The 25,475-nt window shown below is 39.4% G+C and overlaps 1 protein-coding gene across 1 annotated transcript in view; it reads left to right on the forward strand.

Annotated features, from left to right (window-relative positions):
* SLC2A9 (solute carrier family 2 member 9) overlaps positions 1 to 25,475 on the forward strand; it is a 117,354-nt gene that overhangs the window by 28,007 nt on the left and 63,872 nt on the right. The window contains exon 7 of the mRNA XM_052780471.1: positions 17,168 to 17,300. Coding sequence (XP_052636431.1) covers positions 17,168 to 17,300 — 133 coding nt within the window. The remainder of the gene's footprint in view (positions 1 to 17,167; positions 17,301 to 25,475) is intronic.

Consider the following 25,475-nt stretch of genomic DNA (forward strand, 5'->3'; position numbering starts at 1 on the left):
AGCTCTCCTCTTCTGTCTGTTTATCCTTGGGCTCACTTACCCTGTTCAGCTCTCCTGAAGGCAAATGGTTTGATTCAATTTACCCTTTACTGAAGGACAGATTATTCCCCACTCCCCTCACAACCTACTCCCCCACCCCCCACTGCCAAAGCAACTGATTTTAGGAAAAAGGTTAAAATGGCTTTCACTGACCTTCATTGTGTGGCTTCTACAGATGTTCCTTCTCTTACTTTGAAAGCTAGTCTATTACAAATGAATATATTGAATGTCAAGAGGCTGATTTGACTGCTTAGAATATGTCAGCCCTTATGTAGTAGGGTTTTTTTTGGTTTGAGGGTTTTTGGTTGGTTTGTGCGTTTTTTGTTTTGGGTTTTTTTTCGGAAACATGCATACGCTTTTAAAGGTGAGGTGTCATGCAAATTCTTATTTCCCTGTTAGGTCTTTGGGATGTTTTGAATAGGAAATAATTATTCCTTGGTTTCAGCTCACTCTTGCTCTTTTTATTTCTCTTCTCCCCTTCCCTTCCTCCCAATTGTTGTCACTACCAAATTATGGAGCTTGCGTTTCTGCTTCTACAACCTGCTTTAGTATGCAGTTAATTAATATTATACCACTAAAGATAGCCATTAATTTATGTAAGAAGAAATATGCTTTATCTGTAGAACTAGTTCTTTTCAAGATGGGTAACATCAGCATGTAAAAGGAGCAGAATTAGCATATTTCCAGAAAATTATTGGAGCCAGCTTGAATTTTCCAGTTGGGTATGTGGGTGTATTTTCCTTTTAATGTATTAATAAAATTTAGCACTGAGGGGAAACCTCAGGGTGTTTGAAATACGATTCCCTAGTGCAGTCTTATCCTTCTTTGAAGGCTTTATCAAAATTTCTGTTTGTTTCAGTCAAGCCAGGATTTTCTTCCCTAGCTTTATGTGGTTTCCATCAAAGTCAGTGGGAGGTTTGCACCAGGAACAGCAGTCACTGCCAGAAGACACTCTTGCAGAGGGTATGTGTGATGAGTTCACTTCTGTTGAAGCTGGGAGGTAGCAAACATGGTGTCCTTCTCCTGAGTTCTTTAGTCCTTGCAACACTTCCTCCTCTCCTCTCCCCAGCAAACACTTTGCTCAAATTTCTGTCACTTTGTTCTATCAAGTTCAAAAGTAGGTTCAAGATGTTTGCAGGCTGTTTTCTAGTTGTAGGCTTCTCTCTGATTAATGTCATGACTTCACTAATGATGTAAAAGCTTCTTATCAAATCATTCCCATATTAATTAGGGGGTTCTTTTTTCCCTTTTCTTCTGTTGGAGAAATCTTTGTTGCATTTGAAGTGAGGCCAGTATTCCAGATCCACAACCACTGTTATTTTGGAGACAGCTATGCATTCATGGTGTCTTATTGATTTCAGCTGTAACTGGAAAGCAAACCCATGCTTTCCTCAGAAGCCTGAGGTCATTTGTGTTATACTTAAGCCATTCTGTAGTATACCAATCTGTGGTATAATTCTACCTTTGTAAAATTCATGAATTGTTTAAAGCAAATAAACACGAAAGTTGTGATCAGTAGGAGCTTGTCGCCAGTGATCACCATTCTGCGCAACTTCTTGCACTAGCAACTAGGTGTGGAAAAACACCTTTGTTAAGTCTGTCTAACAATGTCCAGCATTTTAATGATCAGGGCATAAAACCTTACAGGAGTGTTTTTTTGTTGCTCTGTGGTTGGTTGTTTCTATCAGAATTTGTTGTAAATAATACTAGTTACAAATACTTCTCTTCTGCCGATGTTTCATAACAATTTTCTCCTGAGCTCTGTCATGTATCTATTAACTGTAACTTAAGCAAACATCCAAGAGGTTATTCACCATAGTATCTAAGCAGTGATGGTTCTGAAGAAAGGAGGGACAAAGACGGAGTTGGGCATCTTGCTGGAAGAGACTCTGGAACAGGAATGGACATGGGGAGGGCTGCAGGCATGGCCAAGGTCCTGTCTTCTAAGAGGAGATGACAGCAACATTGCTTGTGTGGCCAAGTAAATAGAGGGAAGGGAGAGGAACTGACTGCACCGTGTTAACACAAGAAACAAGAACTGCAGAAGGAATAGAGTGGCTTAATCTCAAGGACAATACTGCTACAAGAATAACTTTTTATAAATGTTCTATGAATAATTGCATGCTGAAATTCAGCAGAGTGATGTTTGAAACAGACTCCCAGCCGAAGTAGCTTGAGCAGAAAATTTAACTTTTAAATTGGAGCCCAACGCATTTATCTGGATTATATGAGGTTGTTGCCTTCAGTGGTTCTGTAGAAGTCTCTCCACAGAAAAGGAAAGCATTTATGTAGGCTGTGGGGCATAGCCTTACAAGCATTTATTAAAAACCTAATTGATAACTTCCTCCATTATCAAATGCAACAGTGTTCCTTTAAACGTGGAAGTGTGATAAAAATAGCTCTGAAGTGCTGAGTATTACTTGATGCAATTCAGAAAGTCCTTACTGCTTTTTGTGTCAAGTAGGTTAAGCAGCCCCTAGCAATCTTTTATTTATGAAGACCTGCCCGGGTGAAGCAGGAGGCATATGGGCAGCCCCAGGTTCAGCGCTGGGGGGCAATAGTCTGCTTTGGCAGTGTCTTAAGGCTGGTTGGCTGTTTCCTGTTCCTTCAGCCTTCCCAGGTTTTCTACTGGAAGTGCTGAGGGTTGACTATCTTCTCATTTCCTTCTAATACCTTTTTCATGCCAGTTCTGTCAACTTACTCTCATTATTATTTTGGTCAACTGTTATTTATCCCTTAATATCTTTCTTTTTTTTTCCCCACCTACTTTCTTCTCCCTCCATCACCTGTGTTCCTTGTGTTTCAGGTTTGACTTCATCTCCTCTAGTAAAACAAGCTCTTTAATCTCTTTCTCATCCTATGTCCCTTTCTCTGTAATAATTCTGGTTTTAAATTTGAACCCAGGAGGACAAGATTATACAGATAACCCAGATGAAATGATACTTCTAAAAATAGAATTACATGAAATACTTCCTTATTATTTCCTGGTTTTCCTGGAAATGTTTTGGCTGAAATATTACAGAAATGCATTTACTTTTTTTTTTCTGTCATACCATATTGATACAAACTTGCCAAACACTACTATATCCACTTTTAAAATTATAGTATAAAAGAGCAGATGCAAAAAAAAAAAATCTAATGATGATTGTAAAATTTAAATACAGTCATTCTTTTGGATTCTGAATATATAGGCTTTTACTCTATTTGTCTCCAAAGATACTAATTTTAGACTATTGAGTCTGAAGAAGGTGTTTCTTTAGTGTGCAATGCTTACCAAGTGTGATTATGTGAAGGAGAAAAGCTGCAGTCTTGACAATGGTCCTCTGCTGCTGTGGTTTGATATTCTTACTTTCTTTCCTCTGTCTTAATTCCCTCCCATCCAACAAATGCCAGCAATGCTGTTTATTCAAGATTCTGATTCTTGTAGGTCATAACCTATGGGAAACCACATCTATTATGTCTCTGTTGATGTTTGGGAGATTACACAATGGTAAAGCTGGCTGGTGATCAGACTACAGAGCACAACGACTTTATGAGCTGGTGACCTGCTTCTCTCCACCACCCTGACTGCTGAGAGTAGTGTGCTCTTTTTCATGTTCTAGCATCTTGTTTTAATCTTCTGTCAGCCACAGCCCTTAATTCTTTGGAAGCCATGGCAACTGTAGATGACAACTTGGTGCTGGCCCACAGGTGTGCAATCATGTTATCTGCTGTAATGTAGGCACCGAATTATTGCTACTGGCTACAAGATGATTTAATTTGGGGCATTTTTGGTTGTATAGCATGTGCAGCTTTCCATATATCAAACTGAAGGGAAAAAAAGATAGTAAGATAAGGAGGAACTGTTTCAGGCCTGTCGCTTCTTCAAACACTGCCTGTCAGGTATTTCCATTCTCTCCGTTTCTGTGATTCTGCAATTTAATCACCCAGCCCATTTTTCTGACAGATTGCTCCCTGCAAAGCAAAGGCCAATGCATTGTCAACTTCAGTTTTGAAAGTTCAAATTTACACTTACTGTCTTGAGGGAATATTGGCTGGCCTGGTTCTGGCATATTCTGTGTATCCTCAGGTGTCTCTCTGTAACTAACTCATCTAGTTCCTCCTGCATGTAATGTCCTGCTCCAAAGGTTTTCCTTAGGATGGTAGCATCTTTTAAATGTTGTAGACCACCAGGCTGTCTCTTCTATTGCTTCAGCTTGTTTAATGAAGATGGTCTTTAATCTTTCCTTAAATGATAGAGGATTTAGTTTATGAATACATTTGCTGTAGTGACTGTATTCATATTTTTTAATACATTGAGCCTCAGTATCTCTTTCATCTGTGTGCCCATAGGAGAAAGGGGAGGAAAAAAAAACGTTTCACAGTGTGTATATGCATTCAGGACAGATAAAACTGGAATTGTTGCCTGTTGCCATGTTTTCCTCAGACTTCTGCTTTGAGTCCTGTGTGTAAGGTTTTGCCGAGCTGTAGTTGTTTCCCCTGGAGCTGCCCCCAGTGGCTGGCTGGCTCCGGCTGCTTCTCTGACCAGAACAGCTGTTTGCCATAGGTAGGCCAATGGAAAAATAGATTTTGTTTACTTCGGGAACCCTATTTTATACACTTCAAGTGTTTCTAGGTCATGCAACCATAAGCTTGTCTAACTATATTGCACTGTTTCATAGTGGATAGTATGTTGTCCTAAAAACCTTGCTCTGCTTGCATCCTAAGGCTTATTGGGGCAACGCTTCCTGAATAATCCCTATTGCTGCTGTAGGTGTTTCCAGAAGAAAAAAAAAAAAGTAGAGCAAACAGAAAAACTGTAAAATTCCTGATGTGTGCCTCTCTTGAATGTTGTAGGTAGTTTTGGTCATCCTGTAGTGTAATTGAGCAATACAAGGTACAGGAGGGAGCAGCAATGATCAGAGATGGGAAGCGGCTTCTTGAGGAGATAAGGCTGGGTTAAGGCTGGATAGCTCTTATGGGTAACCCCATGCTGGGTTAACACTTAAAGCAATGCAAAAGAAAGTACACCAGAGAAGACTCAGAATTTGTCTTTAAGTGACACACTGTCTTTGTCTAGATTTTCCTCGATCTTTCTTTAAATACACTTGGAATTTGTCATGTTGCAAAACTGTTGTGTAAGTGGTTACTGTTATGAACTTTATTAATTGGATGTTGTCTTTGTCATTGAAGCAACATGAATGACAGTTTTACATTCCACTTTTCTGAGGAATTTGAGCAGCTTTAATGCATATCTGGCTAGACATTACCTGTTTTTAAAAAAGGAGTTAGCTGGAAATAAGTCTGTGACACATGGTGATACTGGCCAAACTGTCCTCCCCCCACAACTGATTATTCTAGCAAAGAAATTCTGTTATTGATATAAATACCAATTTCTACAGCAAAATTAGCTAAATTTTGGAAAGGACTAATGAACTTCATAGACACTGTAGTCTACATCTAGTGAGGAAAGATTTCTGTGAGGAGTCCCTGTCAAGTTAGTTGTTCTTTATGCAAATGGACCATGCTAAAGAATAGATGTGATGGGTTTTTTTTCCTTTTTTTAAAATCAAACTAAGAATTTCTGTAGATGCTGTGTCAAACTAATTTTCTTTACAAGACCTTTTAAAAATGACATGGTTGAAATGACAGATAGTTGTGTGTTTAGGAAAGTTTATATAGAAATTTTTCATTTTGCTTTACCAAGTTCTTTTTTACTCGTTCACTTGCACTAAAATAGACAGTGATGGAATAGGTAGTTGTACAGCCCGTGCAGCTGAAGACTGTTCTGAAAACTAAGCTTTGATTTTACTTGTCAAAGCTTCATTTTTAGTGTATATTTTCCCCTTGTTTTTCTTTTTTTAAACTGATTCTTCTTCCTAAGACTCTTGACTAAGGATTCCTTAACTGTCAGTAAATTATAGATAAAAAAGGAAAGCAATTCAGAATTGCTCAGGGGACCTGCAGCCTGCAGGTGGACATCAATAACAAAATGGTCTGTTGGAGATGCTCTTGAAATGAATCTTACACATTAGTCTGATAACACAAAGTATGAATCAACCAGTTTCCTCATATTTTTCTGTGAGCTCTTTTTGTTCTATATGTTTATCTTCCCCTTGAGCCACAATAGTGACTATAGTTGAAGATACTTAATCTTTCAAGATATGAGTGAGAATTTATTCCATAATATAGAACCGAGAGCTCTTGTGGCAATGAAAGACAGGTAACTGTTGCAACTGTGTCAAGTATCTTTGAAATGAAAGCAGCTTATGCCTTATGGATGCACACTGTTTACAGAATATGAAAAGGTGTTTGTAGCTTCCATTAGTGTAGGACAAAAGCATCCCCTAGTTTAGCATTTTCCAGAATCACTCAAATTCCCAAAGTGTCCTATATGTGATTATTTCAAACATCTGGCTGTGTAGAACAGAAGAACGTAACATCTTCATTCTGCCTAGTTATAGTCTAGAAATATAACAAAGTGAAGCAAAGTCTAGTTGGAGGCCAGTGACTAGTGGTGTACCCCAGGGGGTCAATACTGGGTCCAGTCCTGTTCAGTATCTCCATTAATGACCTGGGTGATGGTGCAGAGTGTACCCTCAGCAAGTTTTCAGAGGACACCAAACTAGGAGATGCAGCTGATAGAGCAGAGGGTCGTGCTGCCACCCAGAGGGACCTTGACAGCCTGGAGAAATGAGTTGACGGGAGCTTCATGAAGTTCAACACGGGAAGTGCAAAGTCCTGCACCTGGGGAGGAACAACCCCAAGCACCGATATATATGCTGGGGCCCACCCAGCTGGAAAGCAGCTTGACAGAAAAGGACCTGGGTTCTTGGACACCAAGTTGAACATGAGCTAGCAATGTCCTGTTGTGGTAAAGAAGGGAAATTGTATCCTGGGCTGCATTAGGAGGAGTACTGCCAGCAGGGAGGGGATCCTTCCCCTCTACTCAGCGCTGGTGAGGCCCCACCTGGAATGCTGGGTCCAGTTCTGGGCTCCCCAGTACAAGGGAGACATGGACAGACTGGAGAGGCTCCAGAGAGGGACCGCTAAGATGATGAGGGACTGGAGCACTGAGGAAAGGCTGAGAGGGCTGGGACTGTTCAGCCTGGAGAAGGGTCAGCTCAGGGGGATCTTATCAATGTATATAAATACCTGAAAGGAAGGTATAAAGAAGACTGAGCCAGGTTCTTTTCTGTGGTGCCCAGTGACAGGACCAGAGGCAGTAGACACAAACTGAAACACAGGAGGTTCCCTCTGAACATCAGGAAACAGTTGGGTATTTTTTCCTGTGAGGGTGACCAAGCACTGGCATGGGTTGCCCAGAGAGGTCATGGAGTCTCCATCCTTGGAGATACTCAAACGCTGTCTGGTGTGGTCCTGGGCAGCCAGATCTAGGTGACCCTGCCTGAGCAGAGGGCGTGGACCAGATGACCTCCAGAGAGCCTTTCCAACCTCAACCATTCTGTGATTCTATGAAATATTAAGTGTACACAGAATTGTATATAACAATTTACAATGCAAAGATCTCAGTGTATTTGTGTTGAACTTTTCAAGAGTGATTTCCTAAGGCTCTCAAACCTGAGCTCAAAGACCTTAACTAAACCATATGCCCAAATATGTGAGTAGTCCTGTTAACTCCAGTGGGGCAGTTTATGTCCATAGAAACATGATGCTTTGTGGAGCCTATTGTAGTATATAATTGCTAGTTCTAAGTGAGATCTTAAGAGCAAAAATTAGTGTAGGACATGGGAAAAATAAACTAGGAATTTGGCTTATCAGTTCTGATCTCTAACTTTTTTTTTTTGATCCAGAGTCACCTAAGATGGAGCAAGATTTTGAGGAGGTGGTTTCAAGTACTCCTGTAAATGCTCTGCCATTGAGACAGAGTTGCAAAAGGTGACTCCAAGTTATTCTGCCATTCCTCTGGACTGCTGAGCTTGTACAGTGTTTCTTAAAAGCACAGAAGCAAAGTGTCTTTATATTCTTGTAGTAAAATGCAAAACTCTGAATTAAAGGCTAGAGCCTTACCAGAAGAGTGTTTTAAAACTTCCGCTAAGGATACAGGAGACACGTTGGTGCTTGTAAATGGTAGCTCAAATCCTTAAGGGGATGGTATCTGCTAAGAATAACTCAGAAAAACACCCTTATAAAGAAAGGAACTTCTAAATATGATCTTAAAAAAAAAAAGAAACAAAAACAGAACTGGAAAACATTTCAGTGCTTTTTCAGATAATCACCGATTTCAGCAGGTGTTTGTATGCCTTTCTGAGCCTGGATTGATTACGTGTATCTGGATGGAAATCTGCCTGCGCTTCGTGCAAACTGGTACCAGACATGCCAATTAAGAATTGCTTGAGGTAGTGATTTTGAAGATGGCAATCCTTTTTAAAATATTCTCTGGGTTCCTTTTTTATCTAGGGATGGGAAATTTCCTTCATCTTTTCACAGTAACACATAAGGCACAGAGTTTCTTATTGCTGAAGCAATTTCTGTGTCATTTATCAAGGCACTTGCATTTAATTACAAGCTGTAAGTTGCCGATCAGGGGCTTGGCGGTCACCTCACCCAATAGTTGATGCAGCCAAGGGAAGCTGCTGTGCAGCCACCAGGCTAGAGATACACAGCCTTAGTGCTGACAAGGGTACAGGAACGCTGCCGGGGCCCTCTGGGTTGTTGCGTATTCATAGTTCAGTAGTACCCATGGAAAGAGAAGGTCTGCTCCATTATACCAGCCCTGTTGGTGGGATGTGGTGGGTGTCAATATATTTGTAATGGAGACATTAAATGAAGTACTTTGTTTATATCTATTGTAGACCAGCTGAGATTATGTATTTAATGGAGATTATAAATCAACTTTTTATTGGTTCCCGCAGACAGACACAAAGGTATTTATTAATCCCTTTTCTGTACAGAACTCATTAAGTAATGCATGGGAAAACAGCTGTGAGTTCGTATTTGCAAATGATGTTCAGTCCATTAAAGCTGGACTTAAATTCCTGAAGTTTTAGGAGCAACACATGGCTGATTGGCCATATGCAATATGCACATGTTGCAGTTTTGCATTTGGGAAGGAGAACATCCTGCAGGAAAGGGTTTGTCTGAATGTGGAAGTGGAAGTATGGTTATAGAAGAAAGAGAACTGTGGAGATATATATATTATTTTTAGACTTACTGCTGAACAACAGACTTCATGGCAGAGCACCTAATGTTTGGATGAAAGTTTATCATCAGCGAGGACTACTTTCTCATACACAGTTGAAACAGTGCCCACCTAACTCTTGAGAAGATAAGATTTCTAGGTAGTAGTACTCTGTTTAATTTGGTCAGTTGGAAAAGCAGTAGACAAGCTTTCATGGAAAGATGTCTTTCAACAGGTCTGAAGTAAAGACAGACTTCAAAATACTGTGGAAGTCGAGAGCAGTTGTTTATAATTTGTTAGACCCCTTTCTCCTGATCCACTGAAACATAGTTAACGTATGTAACTAAACTTACAGCACTTGTTTATATTGTCTAGATATTTAAGGTTTGACTTCTTGCTTATTTGGCAGTCTTAAAAGGGTTGACTTTTTCACTTATTGTAGTTGACCTAGTAACAGGCAGTATCTGTCTATGAACTTCATCTTACCCTGTGTTTGTTGGACTCTGCTTCAGAAGTTTATGAGCAAGTAAACATTTTTGATTTGCCTGTCTCCTTAGTGCTTGAGTGTCTGATAATATTTACAAGTCTGTTATTAAAGTCTAAAGTGATTTGACCTGTGACTTCCTTCCCAGTGTGCTTCACATGCTGGGGAGATAACCGCCATTTAAACCTTTTTGAAGGTTCTGGATGATTAACATTTCAGTTTTAATTTCCATTGTCCTTTGTAAAATCACCCATTTTTGCAAATTCATGTCCTAATATTTAAATTTATCCTTTACAAATTGGCTATTAATGCTGTGGTAAATTGGTCAAGCAGCATAGGGTAGCGTGCAGTCATCGTATTGAGTAATAAGGTGTATTTTCCAGACTTGTGTTTCTTAGTTTGCTTTTGAAACTACGGGCGAAAAGAAAAATCAGGAGGTATATTCTTGATTAGTATTTTGAGGGATTTTTTTAACTTAAAGTAAATGTCAAAATGAGATTTTGGTTTTTTTAAATCTAAAGAGATCTGTTGCCATTAAAAAAGTGTGAAGATTGAATATTCAGCTGTTTCAGTTTTTTTAAAAACAACAGATGTTCTTTGGGGTTTTTAATAGGTTTTTTTCTTAACTTTGATTTACCTTAGTCTAACCTTTGTAACTTCAGTTTGGCAAAATATAATCACACAAAAAAAGAATTGCATCTCATGTAATTTCTAGGTGCCCTGAAGCATTTTGCTTCACCTCCTCCTGCAGTCCAAGGAGGATGCAGGTCTCTGGAGTTGTGTGTGTTGCATCTGCCAGTCCCAGAGGGACATCTGAGGTACCCTAGGGCATCAAAATGACACTGTATGCTCATGTTTGAGGAACTGAATCTTATTGTCTTCAATTATTTTAATTTACTATTTTGTATTTTATTATTTATGGAAGTTAACCTGAGTCTACATGCACAGCTGAAAGGAAGTTTTGTCAGAAATTTTGCATAGCACCAACATACCTCTAATATTTCTTTCTAAAGAAGCTCAACTATATATGCTGGCTGCTGATAAACCAGTTGAAAGCTTGCCATTTCCCATTGCTTTTCTCAGAAATTTTTACTTTTCTCAGAAATGAATAAGCAATGAAGACAAGTTGTGCCATTTAAGTGTTCAGTAAAAAGCTGGTTGTTACTCCAATAAAAAGATGGACCAAAAAGCATCTTGGGAACTTGTAACAGACACCTTTAATTCTCCCTCTCAATACGTACAACATGGTCTAACATGCAGTTTAGTGAACAGAAGGTCATGGGATTTGAACACTGACCACTTTCAAGGCTGTTTTAAGTCCTGATCCAAAGGTGGTTTACTCAGTAACAAAAACCTCCTGCTGACTTCTGTGAATTTTAGATTAGGATTGTAAACCCTTAAGTCTGGTAACTTTCTGTACTGTTTAATACCTGGGAAGACACTGAGACTTGAGTAATCTTGTTGTTAGAGCTATATCTGTAGTTATGACATATAAAAGTAAAGATCCATGTGGGTGCAGAACAGAAGTGAAATACGCATACTATCTGGGTTGCCTCTGTTTCAAACCAGAAGGTAAGTGATTTGTAACTGTATATAATGTATAATAATGTAAATAATGTTACTACAACATACTTCTACAGAACTGGGTTACAGGCATGGTCATGCAAAGAGAAAATTGTATCCCGCGGGGAAGCAACTGTTAGAGGGGGAGATTCGTGCCCTCTGCAGCCAGAGGAGGTTGTAGAGCAGAGTTTGGAGTGGCACAAGGAAGGTAAGAGAAAGGTAGTTGTCCTGTACCTTACGTGTCTTCAGGTCTGAAGCCTGACATACAGAAGAAGTACTCATTTCTCAGCTGCCTCATGGTCATCACCATTGTGCCATACCCTTGACTCAAAGAAGAAAAGACAGTTCTAATGCTAAGAAATTAGTTGCATCTCACTGCTTTTTCAGTCCTTGGCCCCAGGCCAGTGAGGTTGTCCTTTACCTTTAGGAGTGTTTTATGTGGCACGGTAACAGATTAACAGAGAAATGCTGGCCTTGTGCAGTCGTCTTAGCTCTGAACGCCCAAGTTAGTCTACCCAGTCTGTTCTGAGCAGGGATGTGATTTTTTTGTGTGGCAAATGGAATATTTCCGATATGAAGTTTTTGTGCCAAGTCTCTACTAGAGAGGATAAGATTCAATTGCTTGAACATACGCATATAGTATCATTTTGATGCCCTATGGTACTTTAGATGTCCCTGTGGGACTGGCAGATGTGACACAAAACCCCAGAGACCTGCATCCTTCTGGGCCTGCAGCGGGAGACGAGGCAAGATGCTCCAAGGCATCTAGAAATTATACTAGATGTAGTTCTTTTTAGCTCTATGTGTGTGTGATTATATTTTGCCAAACTAAAGTTTTAAACGTGTTCCTGCTACTTATAGGAACATGAAAAAGAAGAGACTGCCAAATCACTCGTTCCTGGACGTTTTTAGTATCTTGCATTGGATGCAAGAGACTTTTGTCTCTTCACTCCCCACGTATAAAATGGGTAAAATATGTCATTTTACGTAAGAAAGGTATTATACGAAAAAATCATTGCTGTTTGTAAAGTGTTCAGCACTGTAGTAAACCCATCATAACCCCCCACCCCCAAGGAATTAGTTCCAGAATTAATATTTAAATAGTGACTATTTAATAGTGACTGGTAAATGGACCAGCTCACTGAGAGATCACAATTCATCCTGTGCACTGAATGAGAAAAAGGGAGAGCGAGTATTTATTTTGATACGATCTCCTGCACCTTTCAAGCAGTAAAGCCAAAGAAGCCCTCAATAGCTCTGTGAGGCAGCGTGGCTGTTACACTGGGATGCAAAGCAGGGCTGGAGACCTCTGGGCAGTGCCCTGTGCTACCCCATGTGCAGGCTGCTGCCTAGGAGGAGGTGTTCGGGGTGCTGTAATTTCCCTGTGGCTCTAGAATGGACAGGAGACAGGGATGTGGGAAGCGTGCCCTGGGGCAGTTGGGCTCAGGGATGCTCAGTGGGATGTAGGGGCACAGCACAGAAAAGCAAACTTGGGGCAGAGAGCAAACAAGGAACCTGAGTGTGCTGTAGTGGTTGATACTCAGTTGGGAATGGGGAGTAGGATACGTGTCCAGATTATGCTTTTTAAATAAATAAATAAACTTATTTAGAGAGAGAGAGAGTAGAGCCTGTGGCAGTCATGTATTTCCTTACTCCGTCTTTTTGATCCTGTCATACATGTTGTACCGGGATACTTAATTGACCTCACTAGATCTTTCCAAAAATGAGTGCCCACATAAAGGGCAGTACAGCACTTCTTTCCACCTCTGTTGTATGACCCTGTCAACAATTCAGTTCTCTCTTTTAAAATTTTTATATCTATGTGTATATTCTTAGCCTTTTCTGTGTTAAAAGTGTCTTCAAAGTTTATCAAAATCTTCCTAATTAGAGAAAATACTAAATGTAACCGGTGCTTAAATAGATCACTGAGCTTCATATGGACCAACAGTTCAGCTGTCAGCAGTGCCTGTTGACATTTCCCCATGCCAGTTTCTTTTCCACCTTTTAATTGTTACAGTAAGTTTCGTTTTCTTCATTTTAGCTGATGATTCTTTGACATGGTAACATTTGCTTTACTGTATTATGGTATAGTTTGATCTTGTCTCATTTGCAGTTGATAAATCCGTGTCGTGCTTTATCCATTTCCTCCCCACCCCGCTCCTTGTATTTCTGCAGCTTTGCACTTTATTATATCAACCTTCGAATGAGTCTGTGCTTGTCAAACTTGCTCTACTATTTGACTGTCTTTTGTAAATAGATCAAAGCCAGGTTTTTTGTGCTCCAGCCTAAGCAAATATCCATAATATGACAGTTTAAAATTAAAATTTTACCATCTTGACATGTTATTTGTACTGATTCTGAGTAGGTGATGAGTCACGTCCCCTGTAATTAAAATATTTAATGCTCTTTTAAGTTTTTCCTGAGATAAAATGGGATGTGGTTGTTTTCATTTCTCTCAGCAGTGCCCATGTGCTTCTTCTTACTGACGACAACTGAGGCAAAGTGTTAATATGTCTTCCAAGTCACACCTATGCTGTCTTTTGCTTTTACCTTGTTATTGCTTCTGAGCATTGTCCCAGTTTGTATCCTGTCCTATTCCTTCTTAAAGAGGTTAGGGAACCCTCTTTTTCCCTGCTTCTTTTAATTCTCTTTATAGGGTCTAGTTCAGCTTGATTTTCTGCAATTTTTTTATGGATCTTTTAAACTCATTTTAGTTCTCCTATTTCTTTTCTGTTGTGGGATGAAGAATTTAAACACGGATAATGTAAATTAAGAGAAAAGCAAGTAGAACATACGTTCTATAGCATTGAATAGGCATCACCCGAAAACCTTTGAAATGGATGGAGAAGTTACCATCGACTTTGGTGACTTACTGATCAACTCATGCCAGCAATGGCAAGTGGGAGCATATTTATGACTCTTTACCTTAAGGTTTTAAAAGTAAAACGGAACTCTTTCACAGAGGAAGTTAATAAAGCTCAGTGTCTCATGTGGTGAAAATAGAAGGCTTTTTATTATACTGTCAGGGTCTGTTATTTATTGTGAAGGGTAAGTTCAGAGGTTCAGTCTCGTTCATACCTTTTTTAAAATAACACTTTCAGAAGAGTTATTTGAGAGCAATATGACCAACTGAAAAACCATACACTATGGAGACTTTAAAAGGGGTGAAAGCTTATTCCAAGTAGGTCTCCATGGGTTGGCAGAATGTAAATAATAACAAAATTCAGAGGATACTTTCTTCTTTAAGAAGTGCACTTGACATTGTGGAAGAAACCTACAGAAAATATGATGTGCAAATCAAGAGTAAGATTTTTATTTAGAAGTATTGTAAAAAGTTCTATCACCATATAAACTTTTTTTTGTATGATACATATCAGGTGTGTTTATATTATAGGAAATTATTCCAGGCAGACATAGAATGAAACTGATGAGTTATACTGCTTGTTTTCTTAAGTTATTCTTTACAAACAGGTACCTACTTTGTTTGTGTGATTATTAACTGTGCTTAAAGTCTTAACCTTAGTTTAATTTTCTAGTTTTTAAAATAAGATTCAGGCTCATTTGTTTATATATATTTTGTTATAGATTGTTATCCACTCAATTCTCCTATATTAGGTAAAGTTCTCCACTCAGCTGCATTAAAAGAAAAAAAAATAGGAATGAAGAAATAGTATCTTGAAGTCTTTATGGTAACGGAGGTTCTTGGGAAGACTGATAACCTCGAGCGTTAAATTGTTTGAAAAAATCCCTTTCTCAAGTTGTTTACCCATCCCAGGAGTTGTTTGTTTTTTTTTTTTTTTTTTAAAAAAACTCAATCACTTAAAGAGCAAGTGAAAAGTTTGATTAGGAGATACCCCATATATTCTGCCTGGTGGTTATTCAGTTATCTCAGGCCCCAGTTCAGGCTTGGAGCTTGGTTTACATCCCGTATCATGCAGTATTGTGTTTTAGGCATTGCTGAAGTGGGAGAATGTAAAATAAAAACTATCAACAGAAAATAGCTTGGGGGCTTTTGACCTTTGATTTGACTGTGAAAAATTATATTGAAATAAAATTTATCCAGCTCTGTTTAGGGAAATGCAGGCTCTGAATGGATAGATTCATTCTGATGGAGGGACAGGATCCAAACCCCCGGTGCCTCTCAGAGCTCGATCAGCCAGGGTGCAGTGCAGTCTGCCTTTGATCTAGCCAAGCTTTTGAAAATGTGCTAGACATGATGCCTGAACAGTAGGCCCACTGAAGACTCAGCAGTCTTTTCAATTAAGAACCAAGTCTCAGATTAGAAAGCATTGAATTAAATAGATGAATGCTGAACTTGGAGAAAACGACTAGAAAATTTCATCTTGGCATTCAATTGGAACAGAAGGTATCTTAAGAACGTGGATGGATCGAGGGCCATTTTGCAGGAGAAAATAATACTGCTTGCACCTTTCTTCTTCAGCTGCTTGAAAGTATTGGGTCTTGAGAGTAAGCCCAGAGAGCTGGATGAGCTCTCTGTTGCCTTTCCCAGCCTTTTCTGGAAAGAGGTTTGCTCAGGTCACCCTCTATAGCTGGTTTTAAATAACGAATGCATGTGAGGATGTTACCAACTTTGTTCCAGTTGATTTCAAAGAAAATTATCAAAGTCAAGTTGTATCTGAAATCTGCTAGCAGTTGAGTAGATTCATATAAATAGTGTTGGATAGTGCAGCACCTTGTGCTCTTCACCTACACTGCAGTGGGGCTCTGGCAGGTTAAAACTGCCTGGCTTCTGTATGGGGGACTTGCCAGAGAGGGGTCGTCGGTGCTTTGTGTTGGTGGGGGTGCTGCAGATGGCTGTCGTGTTTCAGGTCCTTGCTGGACACTTCCAGCAGATCACTTGCAAGGCAATAGAAAAAGTAATTTCTGTTTCATGGACTTGGGAACAGGGCTGTCGGTGTTTCATTTTAAGATCTGAGCTAGGTTAGCCAATTCAGAGTGGGAAACAGTATCATGTGTTATTCTTAGTTCCACTACCGTAAACCCAAAGGAATTCTTTAAGGTCCCGTGATTTTGGGCAGGAGGATAGGTAAAACCCGTTTCTTATACTTAAATTATCATGGAAGCCAGCTTAAGAGGTGGAATCATTGGCTGCAAGAGAAAACATTCATAAAGACAACTTCAGATCAGTTAGCCAGGTATCTTTTTTCTTGTTAAATTATGTAGCTGTCTTTCACTCTAATTGCATTGAACTCTATTTCTCTTCTTTTCTGAATGGAAATGAAGACTGCCCAACTATGTGTTAGTTGTCCATGTAAGGCAAATATTGTGTTTTGCCAAGTAGAAGAGGCTTGTGATGAGACCTCAGCCCAACTTGGTTTGTTCCCAGCAGCTGTGAAATGCTGAATGGTCAGTGCCTACGTTACACCGAGAACCACAAAACTGTGCTAAACTGCAGCTTAGCTGAAGTGTTATCAGGATTTTACCCATACTATGACAATTAGAGGACCGAGCCAAACATATATATATGGGTTGGGTTTTTTTTAGATCAATTAGATTAGACTAAGAGACAACATGCAGATATATGTAACTATATGAAAATAGTGTTGTACTGGTTCTTAAAGCTAATGAGTGATATACTACTGTGAGTGGGGATGACGTGTAGAATATACATTTGTGTATACATCATACTTTTACATGTATAGTTGTTGATGCTGAAGGAAAGGGAAAACATGTTATGTGTTGCTGTTTTCCAGCTTCCTTGTGTCTCTTCACTCTCAGTCAGTTGATGGCTTGAATTCTGTCTTCCTTGGCCCTGGAGTAAGGTGATTTGAGGGGGAAGTGTTCAAACTGCTTACTAAGCTCAGGCAGAAGACATAACTCTGCTCACTTAAGCAATATGTTGAATGATGAAAAGTTACAGTGTTTCCCATCAAAGCTATTTTTCTTCCTAGTATCACTATGGGAGAGTATTACTGACTTTTGTTTGCATCTGTTTGCAGGAACCTCGGTGGCCTTACTTATTTGGAGCAATCATTGTTCCTTCACTGATACAAGTCGTGATTCTGCCTTTTCTTCCTGAAAGTCCTCGTTACCTCCTCCTTGAAAAACATAACACGAGCAAGGCAGAAAAAGGTATGATGTGTTACTTTCTTGCAACAAAGGGTGTTTATTGTAGGGATGCAGGCCAAAAAGTAATTCTGATATCACAGTAACAGCAGAATATTCCAATAGGAGAGATTCTCTTGGCAATTATTTTTCTGTCACCTTTTTTGTTTGTGTGTGTGTAAATATAACTGTTGCTTTGATTTTTTTTTTTTTTTATAAATGAAGTTCTCCAACAAAGTAACCTATATAGCATTATGCATGGTGATACAAACCTAACCAAATTGTCCTGCTGTTGTGCATCGGCCACTCTATGCAGAGTTCATTTGGGAGTGAGAGGTGGTTTCAGTCTTCATGACTCTCCCTCATCTACAGTCTTTGCAGTTTGGCTAACAAAAACACTGATTCTGTTCCTGGTTTTTTTTTCAGTAGTCACTGTGTTTGACCCTGTGCTTCTGTAACTCAGTAACCTTTGTAGATCTAATAAAAACCTCATACACCTATTTAACTGAAAATTTCCAGTGCTTCCGTATAGCTTGCTTCAGTTTCACAGACATAGACCAGCATATTTTGTTCTTACTTTAGGTTCTGTGTATAAAAGAATTTGCTTGTGTGATCACAGCTGCTGTATGCTCTGCCCCAGTAAAATTACTATGGTTGGTTGTAAGTTCCAGTATATCATCATGTTATGGCTGAGAGAATGTTGAAAATTTGTTTTTGCTTATTATAGGGAGACATTAAAAACAGGAGTGTACAAAGAAGGAATGAGTCTGATTATAATACCAAAATGTTTGCAGAACATAACTGTGCTTTAAAAATTATTCCTAAAAACTTCATTTGAATATAACACATTTTCAGTCACTAACTAGTTGCTCGCAACATTACTTGCAAAGTGTGAATCAGCCCCTGAAACTGAAATTTAATAATCTTTTAGCGTGAAATTAATGCAACTCACTCTATCCTGTTTCTTCTACTATGAAATGAAAAACTGGCCTTTGTTCCAATGAGCACTCTGAAATAGAAATGGCACGCTAATGAAGAGACTCCCATGTTGTCTGTTTGGTGTTGAATGAAGAATTCTGTAAAGGCTGGAGCCTCAGACAGTTAGAGATACAGTTCAGTGTTTAAAAAAAAAAAAAAAAGTGCAAAAGCAACAAGGCTTTGGCTAGAGTTCTTTAGCTTTACAGAGTCAGCAGAGATTTGCTGAGGCAGAGAACAGCTTTTCCAGGGACTGTGAAGGAAAGGGCTTGCCTGCCAGCCATGGTCAGAGCACCCAGCAGGGATGCAGTGGTGAGCAGCTTGGGGCTGGCTGTTGGGTAGTAACTTCTGCAGCACCACAGCTGGGCTGGGAGGAAACATCTTTGGGTGCCAAGTTTAAACTGGCTCATTTCTACCTGATAAAATTGTAGATATATTTCCAGAGCTATAGCTGGCAAAGAGTCCGCATCTGCAGTGCTATTGTGTAATGTCACACTTTTTACAGGGATCTATTGGAAATCCTGCCACAGTACCTGGAAACCTCAGCACTGACAGTGAAGCTGGGCCTCTCATAGGTAGAGTTTAAAAATTGTAAAAAATTGGCAGTGAAGTAACACCACCTGCCTTGAAATTCACACCACTTACTGTTACTGGTAATGGGCCAACTGCAGTCTGGGATGTTTTCAGCGTACGTGTTCTGAAAATGATTTGAAAGCCAGTCTAGAAGCATTGCAGGTGGATTTTGGAGTAGAAGACATCAGGAGAACAAAGTTACCCACACCTTATTTGGTAGTTGAAAGGAAATGAGCTTTAGCAATCGGCTTTCTGATTACAAGAATGTGGCTTTTATGAGCCACCTTAAAGACTATAAATTTAAATACTATGAGAAAAAAAGAGGAGGCTGAATATAAAAAACTCTTCAAAGTAACTGCTTATCAATAGAAGCTTTTAGAAAATCAAATTTTTTGAAAAAATTAATATTGAGATATGTTGTAGTACCAAGTGAAACTCATTTTCAGTGTAGTTTACAGAGTGTTCAAAACAGCTAGGGACTGATGATTCTAGACAGAGGTTTGCAAAGAACCATAGGACAGTGAAGTGTATACATCCCCCTGAATTTCCCTCCCATTCCTTGCCTATCAAGCAGCCATGCTTCCAGAATTGGCCACCTTGTTGCACAGGCAAGGTAGCCTATAGGATATCAGGTGCAAAATAGCTAAGGATGATTCTTAGACATCATTTTGGAGTTCATAAAATCCACCTGTAAGGCAGCATAGGTCATATCATCTTATACTTCTGTGTTATAAAGTATCTACATGCCTTATTATGAAGCATGTTAGAAGCACAAGCAATTTTCTTACCATTGCACATCCTTTGTAATTGCCCCTCTCCTGATGTAGATTTGCAAGCGAGAGTACCTTTGGATCTCTGGTCAGCATGTGATAGGTGGGGAAGGAGTTTGGTTGATTCATGGAATGACCGGGCAGAGGACAGCTGTGATGTTAGACAAGCATGGGTGGTTTGGAGCCTTCCTCCCCACCCCAGGGCATGTGGAGAAATCCAGATTAGATGTGAGCCAAGTTTCAGGTATCTGGAGTAATGCAGTGGAATAATGAAAGCAGGTGGGGAGGGGAATGCACAAAATAGGAGGGTGAATAACAGTGAATCAAAAATCAGGAAAAATCATCTGGATGTTAGCATTATCTGCAGAAATGGGGGAGGAAAAGCCTGAGTATTTGGGAGGCCAGAAGAGTTTGTGGGTTATTAAAAAAATCTACTGCTTGTAAGCCATATAATGACTATGCAGTATTCTCCATTTTAACGATGACTACAGTAAAGCTTTTGAATTATTTGCCTCTTAGGTTAAATCTGCATATTAATATCAGAAATGTGCAAGTCTTTCTTCTGACTAAATCCTTTTTCTTTCCCCTAACGGATCAAGGCTATTCATGCAGATATGCATTTCACTGTGGATTATATCTTGTTGGGGAAATATAAAACTGTTATTTATAGAAGGTCTGCTGTATTTAAGGCGGATGACTACATTAGTCTTTATAAAATACTCTAAAATGTATATGTATGTCAGAGCTCCTAAAATGGAGATGACAACATTAATCTTCCTAATTGTTTTAGAGCAATAAAAATCCAGTGGGATAATGTAGGTCATTGGGTTTCCCTAAAGATCTACTCCTCCTTTCATCCTCTCCTTTTCTTCTGTCGTCAGGAGATAATCAGACTATAACTACCAAAATACAAGTGGCCTCCTTCTCTTTTTGGCAGAGGTGTAACAGAGCACAATGTTTTTAAGTGGCAAATAAGAGACTGAAAGGGAGAAGGACCAAAATGTGTTCTGTAAGTGATGAAAAAGGAGAAGGGATAAGGTTAGAGAAGGCAGGCATTATGTGCGAATTTAAACCACGCCACCATGAGAGAAGCTACTCCGTGAGCACAGGAGTAGTGAGGCCTCAGACGAGTGGTGTCTCCTGAGCTCCATTAACAGGGACCTACGCGATTCCCTGCTTTCCCCTTTCTAGCAGTGCAAACGGTGCACGCTGTGGGTGGCTGAGCCAATGTCTGGCTGATCAGCCGTACAGATGCCGTGGCTGACTTGCAGTTGTCTGCTGCTGAAAGCAGTGCTAGCAGCCGAACTCTGCTTGTCTTTCTGGAGGTCACCATCCTGTATCCAGCTCCCTGAGACCAACAGAAGCTGAGCTATCTCACTGCTGTATGTGGGAGAACTGATTTATGTGTTGCGGGGGAAGATTGGTTGACCGGACCAACAGCACACTCTGTAAGCCTGCTTTGCTCAAGAAGCTAAAAGTCTGTTAATGGGTAGAGGGTAGAACCATCCCAGCTCCCCTCCAAGGTCCCATAACTAACATTCTCCTCTCTTGGTAGAACAGAAGGGAGAAAAATGCCTAGCATTTAACTGGTGTGATTGTTCTTAATGCTCATCAGACAGCGGAGGAGAAATGAGTATTTAAATGGTTGAGGAGAAGGACTTTGGAAGGAGACCGTTATACAGTTGCTAGAGAGCAGTGGGAGCAAAGAGTAACAGGAATAGAAACGGGAGGAAAAAGAAAAACCTGCTGCTATAATTACATCAGGCAGTTTACCATCTAAGCTCTAGGACAGTAAGACAGGAATTTGACATTAGTTGTCTGTTAGTTGCAAGCCAAGTGGACCCCTCATCTGTGACTGTGGCAATGATGCAGTATAAATGAAACCAGTAGTAGTAGTAGTGTGATAAAACAGAACATTTTTATGACTAACAACATTGGTTATAAACACTTCCAGTTGGAGAGTTGACATGTCTCTTTTGAAGAATACTGTTACAAAGAGGAAACCTGCATTTTTGATGCAGCTACAGTAGCAGGTCATGTAAATCGATAATGGAATTCAGCTGTCATCCCAGCTTGCCAGAGAACAAGAATATTGTTGTGTCTTAAGGGTCAAATAACTTAGATAAAATGTTACAGTAACATCTGTTGGTGACGTACAAAATCTGTTCATCTGGTACGTTCAGTGATACATTAAAACTCCCATGCTTATGAAAGAAGCATTGCAACAGGTATAACAAAAAGTGTAGATTTAAATTCTTAGAAAGATGGATTAGAGTTGATACTTTTTGATGTGATAAAAGAGCAAGGCCATTCCTGGTTTAAAAAAGCAGGTAGCTGATTCTTTACAAAGCTCCTCATGGGGCCCATGTGGACAGGAGAAAGATTAAAACCAAAGTTACAGCAGGAACAAATCGCTGCAAATCCAGTGATTTAAATGAAGTTGTTATGACTGACAACAAGGACAAATGATTTATTTTTGTTTATCTGTGGGTTTTGTATGTCTCACAGCATTGTAAGCTATGCTTATTGGAAAGGAAGAGACAGCCATGACTACTACACTTGCTGGCTTATGGTAGAGGCTCCATCTCAGGTGGTTGCTGACTGCCAAAAGCTGGAGTGATCGTGGTGTGCCTGTTTCGTTTTTAAACTTTTCTTAAACCTCCTGTCTTTTACAAAGGATATTTGGTTCACTGGACCTTTGATACAACTGGGTTTACCAATTCTTGTGTTATTTTAGGGTGGCATGTGGATATTTTGTTTTACCTGTACATCTTGGCTAGTTTCAAGTGAACCTGAACAGGCCTATTTTGTATGGATGGTCTGTGAAACCAGACATAAGAATAGGCTAAGATGTAATCCCAAACTCGATGATAACTCACAGAAGATCTGTGTGTTCCTTTGCTTAGGAGAAGGATGTGACACATGGGAAAAGCCTAAAGCCTTTTGCTTGCAGTTATATTTACTGAATTGGAATAGCAAATTTGAGATTTATTCTTAAACTTTGCTATGCTACATGCTAGTGGTTAATTAGTATTTTGCTAGATTTAAGTAGCTATTTAAAACTCTTCTAGCAAGGCACATCTAAATTATTCTTCTGGCTGTTCAGTACTCTAATAAAATTAGGGGTATATGAAAATAACTGTATTTTCACTTTGCCAAATATTTTTGTGTTGACATGAAGTTACTACGGGGAAATTACTACATATCCAGTTCAAAAGCATTGAAGTTGGGTGAACTTCTTGCAGGTGCTGAGGCAATCAGCAAGGCATCCCATATGTCTACCACCACTCAGAACAGCAGCCAGCATTAATAGGAGATGTCTGACTGGGTCCATCCAGCCCAGTATTCTGTCTCCCACAGTGGCCAAAGAAGGTGCTGTTTAAGCAGAGCTTAGACAAAGCTTTGTGTTAAAGACACTGGGTTTAATATACTTAATCATCAGTGAAGTGAAAGTGAACGTGTCTGTGGGAAACAGATGACAATAATACTCATGCAGCTTTTTTTTTTTTTTTTTTTTTTAAAGTTTTTAAAGGCATAAGCCCAAACTACTACCTGCGTCCACTTGTCTCTTTTTCTGCCTCCTCTTGCCTGGGGCTGGCTGTATTCTGTAAACCACAGAGTAGCATTTTGATCCTTTAAAATGTCTTCTCAAAGTTTACATGCTAATTCAGTCTTTACAATAACAACTGCTTTCTTTGCACAGTCCTAAAAGTACTACAGTGGAAAAAGAATTAATAATTCCCCATGTAGTTGAGATCTTGAGTGTCCATCTTCAGTTAATTTAAAGGTCTGATTCATTTTAAAGACAGTGCCGACTGATTTGTTCAGACCTTTGAACCACTTTCAGGTGTTTCACCTTCACTTAGCTGAGATGAATAAAAACTGGTGGTGTAAATGGAAGGGTTTCCTAGCTGCTTTCCCTTTGACTGGAACCATCCACTTCTTTTGCTTTTTATAAAGGCAGCGTCCTGACATTTGAAAGCTGAGCATCTAGGAGCTTCTGATCTAAGGGAGTTAAAAAGAAATCTGGGAAAGGTCTAAAAGTTGCTAGAACTGTAACTCCTTAGATGGTTTTAAGCATGACATGAAAATAAGACTTCCTCACAGAGAGAAGCAGCCAGTCACGGAGGGAAATGAGTCATTGCAGCAGGGAGATGAATGACTGCTGTGCTTCTCAGTGCAATAATGCAGGGGTTTAAAATGTAAAATGAACAGAATTGAACATCACACATTGAAAGACCTTTGAGTTTTCCCATCTCCCTGCTAATGCAGAATTTATTTCCACATTAATTATGTATAAAATTGTGATTCTTACTGTACAGAAAAACTGTTAATGGAAGAAAATTGAAGATGTGTTGAGTAGCAGGAAAATGTGTTTTTCCAAGAAGAGTGAGTGTTGTCTACTCAAAACTATGCATATATAGCATAGCATTTTCTTAGCGTTTCTTGACTTGTTGGTGATTTTAAGTATCCGTCAAAGCTTCCTAGTGGCATTTACCTCTCTGGTCCTAATACCAGGGAGGGAAGAAAAAGAAAGCAGGTGTCTATATTTTTCTTGGCTTGTACTTGGTAATTTTGGTAATTGCAGTTTTTTACTTCCTTGTCCCTCTAGAAATACAGCAAGCTCCCTTGTGCAGAAAAGACGGATTGCTTTCCTTTTACTTGACTGCACCTATATTTTTGACTTGTGTGCCCTACAGTAATGCCGAGGATTCTAAGGACAGGAAAAATAAAGAAAATTGTGCACTGACCTAATTTACACGGATAAAGCAGATGCTTAAAAATCTGAGAGAATCTTTTCAAAGAAGTGTATGGTGATATATGTCTGGTTGTTCTCATCTTTATCTGAGTTTTTCTTTATCAGTGCTCTAATAATACTGAGGAAAGTGTAATTTAAGCATGAGACATTGACTTTAGCATACCATAGGCACACATTGTTCTAATTTTACATTTCTTATCAGTGTCTTTAAATACATCACACTCATTTTAACGAGCGTTTAGCATGTCATTTAATAATAAAAACCAGACAGTGACACAAGGACAAAACTCAGCAGCTTAAATTCTGGCTTCTGAGGTCCAAATTTAACTCATTTCTGATTCTAAGGCCTGCGTGAAAAGATAAATCTTATGCTGTTTCTGGGAGATTTAAAAATTTCTGACCTCTCCTTTGCCAAGAGAGACACTGGATATCAGAATAAATGAATGTTATGAATTGACTCAACACCCAGAGGTGGTCAGTGTTAATCCCTTAAAAAAAAAATCATCCTTCTTGTTAAGCAGAGTCACATAGGGCCCATTAAAATGCAATAGAAGTGCTAACTGCCTCTGAAAATCTTGGCCCAGAGCTCGAGTTAGTTCCCTGTGCCGCCAGACTGGGAGCCAGGCAGAGTGTGCAGAGTTTCCCATTCACCAAAGGGACAGAGAGGGGTGCTCTGGGGAGGCCACCAGTTCATTTGTGTGGCCTGTCCCTCACAACATTGAAATGCCTCTACTTGGCCTTTTCAGCTACTGGGTAAAGTTAAAATTTTGTAACTTCCAAAACTTACATGTGGTCTGGGCATTTTAACCATGACTAGTCAGTGTCTCTGGCTTTCTTGACCATCCAAGTCCTTTCTATGACCCAAAAGAACACATACTTCCTGAAAAATGTGAAGGTCATTTATTTATAGGCAATACTGTGCAAAACTGTGGATAAGACAAGAACTGATTTGGCTCTTAGGAGAACTAAATCAGCTTATTCACTTAATAAAAAAATAACAATTTTAAGTGACCTGCTGTGTAAAGGATTGTTTTTAGAGTTAGCATCCTGCTGGGTCACAAAGCTTTGTGGCAGGGGTATGTGTAAAGTAATTGTTTCTCTGCAGTCATTCCAAGATGATGAGCA

The sequence above is a fragment of the Harpia harpyja genome, chromosome 2 (genome assembly GCF_026419915.1).
Source record: "Harpia harpyja isolate bHarHar1 chromosome 2, bHarHar1 primary haplotype, whole genome shotgun sequence".
Taxonomy (NCBI): domain Eukaryota; kingdom Metazoa; phylum Chordata; class Aves; order Accipitriformes; family Accipitridae; genus Harpia; species Harpia harpyja.